This window comes from Corvus hawaiiensis, chromosome 3 (assembly GCF_020740725.1).
Source record: "Corvus hawaiiensis isolate bCorHaw1 chromosome 3, bCorHaw1.pri.cur, whole genome shotgun sequence".
NCBI lineage: Eukaryota > Metazoa > Chordata > Aves > Passeriformes > Corvidae > Corvus > Corvus hawaiiensis.
Window position 1 is genome coordinate 57,157,140 of NC_063215.1, and position 13,098 is coordinate 57,170,237.

Here is a 13,098-nt window from a genome sequence, read left to right on the forward strand (position 1 = left end):
GCTGGGTTTGTATGTTTTTTACACAACTCAGTGATGGCTTGAGTAAATGGTTTTCTAACACAGATCTGCTTAGTTAAGACTGAACCAGAAAATTTCATTGTTCATCTTCAAGAATATTTGAGAACTAGGACAAATCTGGCTGAACCATACCTAGATTGTGATGCCAAAAGACTCAAATGAAGGCTCCAATCCTGCAACTGGATCTGTGTAAATAGTTGACAGGGCATACAAGCAACTTCACATAAATAATGATCATAAATAAATAATGATCATTGTGTTGTTTCTGTATTTATTCTGAAACAAACTTGGCACTTTTTGCATTTCTAAGTGTCTTCTATTATAGTGACAGTTCATTTCTGCAGGTTATTTCTCTAATAATAAAATACAAAATTATCAGCCATTTTACTGAAAGCATTGATATAGTTACACAACTTCTGAAAAGCATGCTACTATTTTTGTCACATGGCTACATTAACAAATTGAACTATAACACAACACTAATTTGTACCTAAAAATGAGAAAAATTTTAATGTTTTCCACAGTTTAAGCAGAGTATATTAACATTTAAATGGAACATATTTCCTGTCCTATACCACTGTACCACCCACCTCTATATTTGTATTTTTAACTCACATATTTTCAACTCACAAATTTTCAACATCTTTATGCTGGTGTAACTGTAGTAGCACAGCTATAGTTCATGTTCTGTCAGCATTTCCTTTATAAGCTACATTCTTCACGTTTGTTCCTCGGCCATAAAAATTCATGCCAGGATGAAACTTTGTGTAGGAATTCCTATACTAGCAAACAAATTTTAAGAAGTATAATTTAATACATTTTATTTCTTCAATTACTTTTAGAGGACAGTGAAGTAGGAGTTAAAACCCAGCATTTTAAACATAAGTGGTTTTTTACATGAAAGGACAGACCATCCATAGTTAGAAGAATAAAATGGGTTCAAAATAATTTTTGCCTAGGTCTTGTACTATTTACCAGCTACAAGATGGACAGAGGAATAGTTTGATTTATCAACTCAGTGCAGACACAGAAAGACGCACAAATACTACTCATTTAAACAGTAAACCAAGCAGCTCAATTCCAGGGTTTAACATTTCAGCTGCTTTAAGTCTCAGATACAAGAGATCGTCATATACAACACAGAGTACTGTTAGCCAAGATGTAGGAATCTATGCATTCAAAAACATTGTCCCAGTTCAGAAAATGCACTGGTGTATTCCATTACATTGGGAAATATACACAAGGTTTCAAGATCATGTAAATTTTATAGTCAAGTTACAAACCTGAAAAAAGTTTCTTAAATGGAAACACTGACACAACCTTCACTATAGTATTGCAAACAGCAACGCTATTTTATAAAATCTTAAACACTGTTTTTTTAAAGTAGGTGTGGCAATTATTAGCGTAATGAGGGATAAACTGTAAATGTAACACATAACTTCAAATTTCAAGCAGAAGTCCACTTGGTTGATTTGCTCAGGTGTTTATTTAAACAAGTAGTCAAAATTTTAAGGAACTACTTTTTCTGTGGTACTCTGCACTACTGTTCTTTCACCTAGATTGGAGAATATTATAATTACCTGTTGGGAAGTTCTTTACAGAGGATTCCTAATGATAAGAAAACTCCACTAGTAAACCTTTCTTTTTTTAAATGATGTATTTACAGCCTTATATTTTTACAATTAAGTCCAGTGGATGTTTTTTCCACCTGCTTAAGGAAAGAAGTTTTGAACTAAAAATCTCTCCTCATCTGAAAATTCCAGCAAAGTAAGTTATGACTGGTAAGGGAAATGGTAGCAGTCCATTCCAACGAAAATTTTAATATCAAAGGACCACTAACTGTCAGCTTTATGCTACATCTCTCATATCTCTACAGAATTGTAGAGAGAATTTGCCCTTGACTAATGGTCCTGCCAATTTCAAGCCCTGGCTGTACACGTATTCTCTACCTGGAATCAGTGGCTACAAAGCGGCCAGCGTATCGTTAGTCACAATACAACAGTAAGGTTGTGAACATACCTGAGCAATGTTCAAGGTCTAGAGCATTGGAGGATGGGCAGGACAAGACAGGACAGAACAAAAATAAAGGAAGAAAAAAAGAAAAGACAAAACAGTGACTATGAGGCCAGCCTCAAGGATCCCCAAGTCAGACTAAGCCCCCCCATTCTAAGGTTTCAAAAGAAAAAATGTAACAAAACAAACCCCAGCTTTCAACTGTTCTAGTATTATAACATTCCAATATAACAGAGTACGAAAATGCTTTAAAAACTAACCAACAATAACCAGTCTCCTACTGTCTGTCAAAGGTGTACTTGAGGCTGGCCTTATAGGAAAAAAAAGCAATGCAAAAAAAAATCATATTTTAAATCTCTACTTTTCAATTTAACATTCGTAAAGCAATATACAAATGATAGGAATAACAGTGTCCAATTAACCTAATATGATCTCATAAAAAAAAAAAAAAATCACTCTCTGTACCTAAACTGTTTTGCTTAGTTAGCTATAGCAAAGAAAAGAGAAAAAGAATAGTGCAGATTCTATGCAGAATTAAATCACGTTACAGCACAGTACAGTACCTGCTTATTCAGACCTAGCATATTGCAGACCATATCCCTTGAATACGGTTGTTCCAGCACATATCTCAACAAAGCAGTCTGTGGCTCAAACAGATCCTTGAAAAAGAAACAAGCAATCACATACAAACATATATTGCCTCAAGATGATGTTTAATACTGAGTTTACATTTAATTGAACAATGTAAGAATGAATGTTTCATTTATGCAGATATGTATTATCTGGTTAATCGTCTTGCTCTCTGATAACCAAAAGAAATAAGGAGATAATCATAGCTCCTAAGAAGTGGCAGATTTTATGAGGACCAAGTAGAAGTACATTCTTCATCCAATAAAAGGATGGTACAATTCCAGGAACAGCCTTGAACTCAAAGAAAAAAATGTAAGACAACTGAGGCAATGGACCAAAGTGCATAAAAATCAGGACTAATGTGAAGAAATCAGATATGAAACAACTGCTCACTGCATCTTCCAATAGCTGAATCACTTCAAATAAAAACATTATCTGAAGCTGGCTTCAAAACAAACAGAAGGAACTGGTTCCTCATGCAACATGAAGCTGAAATGTGGCACTCCTTGTCAAAGGAATGTTGAGGATACTAAAAGCCTACAGGGACTCAAGAAGAGTACTGAACAAGTATTTGGGAGATGAAAGTTTACTAAATACAGAGAAACCACATATGTCTCAGGAAACACACAAAATGATAATGACTGTAGATTGTCAGCACTATACATGTCATTAGATATACTGTATTTATTTCCTTTCTTAGACATCTAGGATATAGGGAATGGGATGCAGGACAACATAGATATTTGTCCTGATCCTTTAAATTCTTTCAGTACATCACTACTTCACACTCAGAGTTTTAAGGTTAAATATGCAAACTTTAAGTTTGAATTGTAAAATTATCCTTCCTGCGGAATAATGAAGAGCACAGAAAAGAAGAAATTCCTTTCCCATTCTCTTCCATCTAGCCAATTTTCCAATCAATTCTCTGCTCTCAGTTGCTTTCTCACATGCATACACCCACAAAGCACATTAAATTATATCTCATGTTCTTCAGCATCCTGGACAGCAGTTACACCAAACACTACTTTCAAGGTCCTCTGTATACAGCTTGAAATCATTGAAATATAAAACATCTACACCTTCGAAGTTAGCCTAAGTGGAACAAATGGATATTCACAGTTGAAACTTTTCCCTGCTTTAATGACATAGAAGTTTTGTTTTACTGAATATAACATGTTTGGGAAGTATAATAAGGCGTACCTTATCATATGGTAAGAGACCTTTCAAAGGAAAACGAAGGGTTGTAGGATCCAGCTTCCATGAGTTACACATGGCGCCTGAGTTATTTACCACGGGAAGGAGACTACAGCGACCTACATGCAATGAAACATAAATTCTCAACCAGTGAGACTAGCCCATTGCCTAATAATTTTGATGCAAAAGCTGGCCTTGGCCACTTTAATGCTCTCCTGAAATTTCCACTGTTTAAAGCTCTTTACCATAGGATTGTTTCAAACTGATTTTATTTTTCTAATCAATTTTTAACTAATAAAATATCTAAGCAATAAAGTCCTCATTTATTCAGACTGGATACCCCAAAAATAAAGGTATTTGCAAATATCACTCTAAAAGTACCCTTACAGATTACCAGAATACTGTTCCCCTACCATTGCTTGACATAGGCATTTGATTTTGGCAGACTGACCCTTTCCACAAAGATTATAGCCTTATAAACCTAAGTATAATCTAAGTCTTTCAATTTCCCTTCATTCACCCTGTGGGCAAGGTTGTGTTCAGTAAAGCATTCAAATGCAAGCGTGTGTATTCCAATTAAAGTCAATGGAGGTCCAGTCAACTCAGTCAGTGTACCCCAGTGAGACCAAAACACATGGAAGTGTGTTTGGTAGGCTACATTTACACTTGTTGGTCAGTGCAGATTAGACAACTAGCCTTTATTTCAGTTGCTTAAACATAAGCCTCTGAACTGAGCCCCAAGCAAACCTGTGTATCAGCACGTAAATTTAGGTGCCTCAACTTTGACCTCTCTCAGTTCAAATTCTGTGATTTCTATTATCCAAATTGACCATATTGTTATCACATAAAACAAGATGTAAATAAATGCTTATTTCTCCCCTTCAATTGTATCTATACAGGTCATTTACACACACAACACTTGGAAAAAATAGTATGTGATCCCTGTCAGTCATACAAATAAAAGCTATGCCACACTTTCAATAGAAGAATAACTGGATGCTTCTGAAACAAAAAGCTTTAGGAGCATTACGGATGAATTTACATTTTTAATCTCTGCACTAAAGAAGCTCCATCACAACAAACCTTGCTCAAAACTAATGCAGCTGTTATTAAACTACTCAAAGCAAACAGAAGACATTTTTATCTTTTGAAGAAAAATGCAGCAGGCATCACATTAGAACAGCCAAATTTTGATCATCACATTTCTAACAGTAAAGGAAGATAAGCATTTCTTTCACAGAAAAGTAGAACCAGTACTCATCTGAGCTAGGAAACGTTCACCCAGAAGCCTGTGACAACAGGCTGAGCAGCTACAAAAGCTCCAATGGAAACTGAAGTCAAAACACTCCATGACTAACATACCAGTGGATATTTATTAACTCAAAATCCTTGAGCACAGAAAACCTACAATTCTCCTACTCTACTAGTCACCTGTAGTTAGAAACCATACAACCATGTAACAACTAGTACACTTCCACCACCAGCTGGTGGCAAAAAATTATTTTGATCTCATCAATATGAATTTTCCCCTTCAAAACAAAAACTGAAGAGAACCAAGTCTGAGAACAAACTGATAAGGGTAGAGGTACTACATGAAACATAAGATCTGAATTATTTTGCTTAGAGATATATGTCCCAAAAGGTTTTAAGAAACAAAATAGTTCAACATAAATGAATTTATTGTAAAGTCATTCATTAAGTCATTCTCTTACCACAAATAGAATTTATTCTTGCTGTAGGTCTGAAGGTATCCACAAAATCTGATACTAAATTACCTAGTAACTGGGTGAGAAGAGGAGAAAAAAATCAGGGTTTAAGTTCCAGACACTGATAAGGAATATTTAAGACTTAAATATATATATATATATATGCATTTTAATAACATATGCAGGAATCTGCTAAAATAACTAGCTTCCTATGCATCTCAAAAAGTTGGCAAATTCATCTGGAACATAAAACCACATAAGGAAAAATGTGGCATTAGAAAGGAAGTGCAGGAAACACTCTTCCCAGTTTGCACTCAAGTAGGAGTTTATATAAGAACTGTCTCCTATACCAACTATGTTATTTGAATGCATAACACTTAGATTATTTAAAATAAGCTGCAATTTCTGTTCATAATAAATCTCTGCCAGTGAATAACAATTCCACATAGAAAAATGACCCAGATTAGTACAGTCTACTTCAAATCTCTCAAAAGACAGTAACAGTTTTCCCATTAATACAAGGGAGTTGGGATTTTATCCTCTTCCAAACACCTAGTTATTTTAACAGAATGCAAAATTAAAAACTAGATTGATACTACATTCTTTTTTTGAAACAATGACCATTTTCATCCCACCAGAGCCCCAAATATCTCTGTGTAACCAAGTTTAAACACAGAAAACACTGGTCAGCTCTTTAAAGTGATTTTTCTTATCCTGAAGCCATAGAGAAAGCACAAAGTGGCAGGTGTGCATGACCTGCATTTCCAAACGTATTCAACAAAACCAACTCAGTGCTTCAAGAGTTTTGAACATCAGACCATAAGACAAAATTATGTCACCAGTTTCATGCAAGATCACAGGGAGCTACTGCTGCAATCACATCAAGACCGTATCTTCCTTTATGTGACTAAACACAGAGCTTACTGTTGAACAGAGTTTAAATTTTCACATAAACTTTGTTTTAAAAAGTAAGTGTTGTGTGCAACAAAATTCCCGGGTACATTAGATATCCTATCATTACCCAGTGGGGAAGTTTTCCTTCAGGATATAGTTTTCTGATTTCTGTAACTGCAAAGTAGGCAGGCAACAAACACGCATTTCTTTCCAAGATGTAGGCTACCACCTATAAATAAAAAAAAATACATCTGTGTAAAAGACCCTGGATAGGGTAAATAAATGTGAAATCTGTCTATTAGTCTGAGACAGCGCACTAAAACAGATACAAGAATTAAAATATTTATTCTTAAGTTGTATTCTGACAGTAATACTTCAGTCTAAAACCTGTTTTTAATTGTACAAGCATAAGTTAGACTGTTTGAGCCTAAGTAAGACCATGCCTCTATGTCTGCCCACAAAGTGTTGAAAACAATTACTATTTCTATTCACTAAGAAAAAAATATTAATCATTACTATATCCTATACATCTTACCTTAGGCAAGCCAAGCATTGGGCCTGACTCTCTTACAGGGATTTTAACACTTATTTACAATATCCCACAAAAGCACTTTGTTTATTATATAAAATGCAATTACAGTAAAGAATTAGAACACAAAGAGTAAGACTTTCCTGTTGAACTATACCAACAATCAGAGCTATCCCAACCATCAGAAACTCACTAATAACAAAAGAATGAGGCCTATTTTCCTCTACAGTGGTATAAAACCCATATAGTTACCTCTCTTGCTGCTAAAAGCTGCTGTACAACAGCTGAGCTCACAGTGTTTGGAATCGTTAGGATTTTCTCTAGGATCACTTTCAGCAGATCACGCACACCCTGAAAGCAAGCACATGAAATTAACATTCCCAGATATTCTTTATTTCTGGCAGAATGATTACACAATCAATATGGTCAGACAATATTTTGACAGACAAATTAGCTCTTGTTGCTAAGCGTCAGAAGACAAACTGCTACTGACTATATTAATACTAATTACATTAAATTCCTTATGGAACTTCCCAGTCTTAGGATGCTCCCAAAGAGAAAGTAACTCTTGGTATTTTGATGTACATCTAGAGACATTCAACCTACAATGCCTTTTGCAGCCTGACCAATGTTTTATTTTGTGTTTTCTGCTCTAACATGATCAACAATGCTGCAAGGTGATTCTCTGCAAGACGTGTGGTTTCCTACTCCTTCTCATGGAGCTAAGGGCCACATCAAGGACTCAGCTTTCAGGAGCTTTTGCTATGTAGCAACAGGGGTTAAAGTAGATGACAGAACTCCAGTCTTAATGCTTGATAGTTTTATTTTCCAGTGTTTACCACTTCTGCAACTGAATTAGGGTTATTTAGCTTGTAACTGAGAAAGGTGGAAAGGGACTGTAACAGAGAAAAGAGTATGAAGAGTTACACAATATACACAAATACAAAATTCTCTCTTAGGGTGAAGTTCAACCATGAAAAAGCATTAAAAGTGGTCTGAGTTTTCATTTGTAAGAAAAGCAGACTTTGAAAAATTGGATGTGTCTGAGATAAAATCATAAAAACAAAGATAGCAAATAACATGTCTCTGCAAAAAGAAAGGAATAAGTGGAAGATACCTTGTAATCTACACCTCCAATAATCTTCCGGACCAATTTAAATGTTAATGCCCACAGCTGAGTCCTTTCCCACTCAAGTGTATCGGAGTTTATCAGAGATTCACAAACCATCCTAGCAGAAGAACACAATGCAAGAATGAATGGCAGGTAATAAGCACGTGTTTTCCAGTAGTAACTGTACAATGGCACTGTAAAAATACCTCCAATATAACATCTTCCACATATCTTCTCAATTATTCCAACATGGCTTACCTAGGTGGCAAAAGTCCAGTTTCTACTGCCATTGCTAGACAGTCATAAAGAAACGAAATTCTTTTAGGACTATGTTGGCTATGAATGAATCTTACAATCCACTGGACACACTGTTCGTGGGACTCCTGAAAAAGCAATAGAGGGGAGAAAGAATGTATTTACAGGTAGTGAAACAAACTATAAAATTCATATAGTATCCCACTATGAAAAAATGAAACTAACACGAGAACAAGACTACAGATCAGTAGAAGTGATCCAGCTGTCCAACCAACAGTTTTTCCTACAAGTCTTTTAATCTTATTTTGAAGAAGCTCACTTATCCAGCAGAAGTTGGTCAGCTGTCCACTACAGGAAGTATTTCCCAGCTTAACCACTGATTTCTATAGTCATCTTTGGTTTTCACATGTAAGTTAGCACAGACTAAAGTAAAATACAATTGTTCTATATTACTTTTTCCTTTTCACAGTTATAATCAAATTCAGTGAAATTTAATGAACAGGTGTCCAATTATGGAGCAGTGTCTGGAGTATCTAGCTTTTGAAAGGTGATTTTTGAACTTAAACATCTATTTTTTTTTTCTTTTACCTACTTATTCACTTCTACCAGAAATTCTGTAATAAACTACCTTTTATTGTTTATTTCTTTACTGTAACATTTCTATTTGCTTATCTTTATTTGCACTGCACAACCTCTGCTGAACACTATACAATCTCACAAATCTCAAAACTACCTTTTTTTTCCTTGCTATGTCTTCCTATATTCTTTACTATGGCATGTCTGAAACCAGATTCTGAATGACTGAACACAGCCCTAATAGCTTAAGTGTCTGTCTACCAGAAAAGGTATCTTTATATTAAAAAAAGCATATAAAGTTCACACAGATAAGCAACAAATCAAATGTTAACCTGGGAAAGACTGCTCCAGAACTGTCTAAAAGCTCCCAGGCAGCTCATCAGTTTGGTTCTCTCATCTTCAGGAGTGTCCATAAACATCCTAATGCAAATAAGAACATTAGTTTTTAGCAGTACCCAATGAAACAAGTAGAAAAATACATTTATACATAAAATTTTCTACAAATAAAGTAATATCACACTTACCCAGGAAAAGCTTCTTCAATTACTTCTGTTTTCTGTAAGAGAAAAACCCCGAGTGATACTGTTAGAAGGTTTGCTTTCACTATCACACCACCACGATGAAGCACAAAAGAGTAAGTTGTGCTGTTACAGGACTGTACCAGAGAACAATGGATCTCTTCTGCTAAATCACATTCTTCCAAAGATGACATTGCTTTGTTTTCATATAAACCTTGTAGATCCAGATTACGGCTGTTTCTTTGTTTTGGGTTGTTATTATTTTGTCTTCTAAACACCTAGAGATTAATTCACTTCCCAAATTTGGACAAATTGCTCTATTGTATGATTACAGTTCTTATAATCTGAAAAATTAGTATTTTTGAATCCCATTAATTTTTTGTCTCACTTATGTTCCACAACACTCAGTTACACAGATCAATTAAATATAATTACTTTCTCATCCAAATTTAGATCCATTGCTTTTTAAATTCCATTGAATGATGCAATGATCTTGTACTAGGTAAAAAGCTAAACACAAATATCCAGTTTATCTCTTCTAAGACCTTCCTTTCCCTCCCTTTTCTTTTTCAACTCCATTTTGCTCAAAGGCTTCTACATTGTTATTCTAAAACTTCAGCAAATAGGTTCTGGAAAATACTGTCCTAAAGCTTTTCCTACCTTTCGTAAGAATTTCATATTATGCTCAGTTGTGATCTATCACTGACCACAGTGTATTTTCATTGCTATGTTACAGACATAAGAGCATGTAACAAAATCAACTTTCTGGTCCTTTTCCATCACTTGGCCCAGAACTTCCTGTCACTGCTACTCAAGAAGAAAAGGAGAAACTGACACTCATCTGCTCTGCCCAGTAAGCGAGGTAAGGTTTGCTGCTGTCCCCCAAGTCGGTACCAGCAGCAGAGAAAGCAGTAAGTTGCTATATTTTCAGTCGTGGCTCCAAAAATACAGTGACATCTTCTCAGGAACTATTTTGTTGTTGTTCCATATCAATTTTAGGCAAGTAACAGTGCATAAAAATGGGCAGTGTGACAACACAGGCAAATGACAACGTTAAAAATGTGAAAACAATCTGAATGGCAGTGCCAAAATGAGGAATCAGTCATGTGTAGGCAATTAATATGCTACAAGCAACTTAACACCACACAAAGAAAAGTACATCACACATTTTATAAGGCCAACTTAAAACAGAAAGGTTGGGCTTTTCTTCCCTCTACTGAAATTCATCATATGGAAATAAATTTCAGCTTCTCTGAGACCTACATATTCTTTCCAGTTCAGATATTTCGATCAGCTTCTTTAGTCTGAAATGTCAGTCAGGCCCCCATTCAGGACTGTCAGCTACTGTCATCCCAGGGTTTCCAACTGCGAATGTCTGACATCTACCAAGAAGCTCATTCGTGTTCCACAGAAGTGTGATTAATGACCCACTGACTTGGGTTCACAAAGTGAAAGTCCTGTTTAACTAATTTAATATCTTTCTACCATAAGGCATCCCACCATTCCTATCCCACCTAGAGAGGACAAAGGGAAGGCAGTGGAAGTACTTTTTCTGGATAATGCTTTTAATACTACCCCTCACAGCATCCTTTTGGACAAGTTGTTGAACTGTGGGATAAGCAGGTTCACAGTGTGCTGGGTGAAGAACTGGCTGGAAGGCAGAGCTCAAAGGGCTGCAGTCAGTGAGGCTGCATCTGGCTGGTGATGGGTCACCAGTGGTGCTCCTCTGGGCTCAGTTCTAGAGGTCAATATATTGATATCTATATTTTGGTGCAGGAGTTGAATGCGCCATTAGTAAATCTGCTGATGATACTAAATTGACAGGTGCTGTTGGCTCTCTTGAGGAGGAGAGGCCTTACAAAAGGATGTGGATAGACTGGAGCACTGGGCAATCAGTGGCATGGAGTCTAGCAAATACCAGATTCCGTACCTGGGACAGAGTAATGCTGAGCACAAGTATAAATGGGGAAAAGAGTGGTTGGAGACCAGCCCTGCAGAAATGGATCTGGGGGTGCTCATCAGCAGCAGCTCAGTGTGAGCCAGCAGGGAGAGCCTGGGCAGCCAGGAGGGCAAACGCCATCCTGGGATGCATCAAACACTGTGTTCAACCAGCCAGACAAAAGAGGCGATTATCCTGCTGCACTCAGCTTTGGTACAGCCACACCTTGAGTACTCTGAGCAGTTCTGGGGCCCACAAATTAAGAAGGATGTGAAAATCCTTGAATGCATCCAAAGGTAGGCAGTAAAGCTGGTGAAAGTGCTGGAAGGAATGTCGTACGGAGAAACGAGGAAGACTTTGGGCCAACTACTTCATTTTGCAGGCAGCGTTGAGCGTGTGTATTTCCACAATCTGATCATGCCACTATGCTGGCTGGAGAAAAACGTCTCCTCGCGACATACATCCTCTCACAGTCTTCTTCAAAACTCCTTAAACTGCTTATTTTACAGTAAATTCAGCGCACTGTAATTCGGTATTGGCTAAGCACGCTGTTTTATGCCCAGTCCTGCTCTGTCCCAGCTCTCCTATGAAGCCTAGCGGGGGCAGATTTCACCCCTGAAGCAGCACCTTCCCTCACGGCTCCCCCGGGCGCCCCCGCCGGGAACAGCGCGAAACACGGCCGGGGAGGGCGGCGGAGCTCCACCGCACCAACTGCGCCCGGAAAACCAAAAGCGCCTCTCCCACCTGCTTTTAATCTCTTTCAGTACGGCCCAACCCCCTCCCCAGAGGGAGCACGGCGGGCCGCGGGGACCTGGACGAGCCGCGGGTCTGCCCACAACGCTACCCCGGCAGCGGCGGCGCTCCGGGGATGGACTCACCACCACCTCCTCGAAGATGCTCTGCAGCTGCGTCTCCATGGGAACCATGGGGATCGCCATGGGGCCGGGCCGGGCCCTACCGGGCCCTTTGTCAGGCGCAGGCGGCGGCGCCCAGCCCTCCTCCTCCTTCCGCCCCGCCGGAAGCTCCGTCGCGGATCCCGCTCCCCGGGAAGCGACTGCTCGGCCCGGTCGTTCCGGGCGGCACCGCCCGCCCCGGCCTGCCCGCGACGGGGGGAAAGCATCAGCCGCTTAAAACTTGGGAGTGATTTGGTTTTTTCTTTTTACGAAAATATTTGCTTAGGCTTCTTTGCTTTTTGAATAATCTTTTCTTAGAATAATCTTTTTTTAGAATATTTTGGCGAAATGCTGGTTCTGGTTCTTACGACGAGGATTCCTTGCGTTATGATGAGATCCCTCTCCGCAGGGCTGATCTCCAGCCACTGCTCTCCTGGTTTGTACTTGCGCCCAGTTTGGTGTGATTACTGTGGAGTTATTCATTCCTATAGTTAGTCATAGGACAAACTGAAAATGCGTTTATCTAAAGACATCCAGGAATACAGAATCACAGGGAAGGGACAACAGTGGATCATCTGCTCCAGTCTCCGTTCTCAAGCAGGGTCATCCCAGAGCACATGGCACAGGATTGCATCCAGACAGTTCTTGAGTATCTCCAGTGAGGGAGACTCCACAACCTTTCTAACAATCTATTCTGGTGCTTGGTCACCTGCACAATAAAGCAGTTCTTCCTCGTGTTCAGCTGGAACTTCCTGGGCATCAGTTTCTGCCTGTTGTCTCTTGTCCTTGATATAAACATATATTATAATATTGGCTTCTCAC

The 13,098-nt window shown here is 38.2% G+C and overlaps 1 protein-coding gene across 2 annotated transcripts in view; it reads right to left on the minus strand.

The window, feature by feature from the left end:
* Positions 1–12,407, minus strand: part of MED23 (mediator complex subunit 23) — a 37,955-nt gene extending 25,548 nt beyond the window's left edge. Inside the window, exons 1-11 of one of the 2 annotated variants that reach the window (XM_048297503.1) lie at positions 12,262–12,407; positions 9,451–9,482; positions 9,259–9,346; positions 8,354–8,478; positions 8,102–8,213; positions 7,237–7,335; positions 6,583–6,684; positions 5,568–5,637; positions 3,862–3,974; positions 2,595–2,690; positions 2,038–2,055 (exon numbers count right to left, since the gene is read on the minus strand). In XM_048297503.1, the coding sequence (XP_048153460.1) occupies positions 2,038–2,055; positions 2,595–2,690; positions 3,862–3,974; positions 5,568–5,637; positions 6,583–6,684; positions 7,237–7,335; positions 8,102–8,213; positions 8,354–8,478; positions 9,259–9,346; positions 9,451–9,482; positions 12,262–12,321 (915 nt within the window). In that variant the 5' untranslated portion in view covers positions 12,322–12,407. The remainder of the gene's footprint in view (positions 1–2,037; positions 2,056–2,594; positions 2,691–3,861; positions 3,975–5,567; positions 5,638–6,582; positions 6,685–7,236; positions 7,336–8,101; positions 8,214–8,353; positions 8,479–9,258; positions 9,347–9,450; positions 9,483–12,261) is intronic. The other variant, XM_048297504.1, reaches the window with a different exon arrangement.
* Positions 12,408–13,098: the final 691 nt, after the last annotated feature.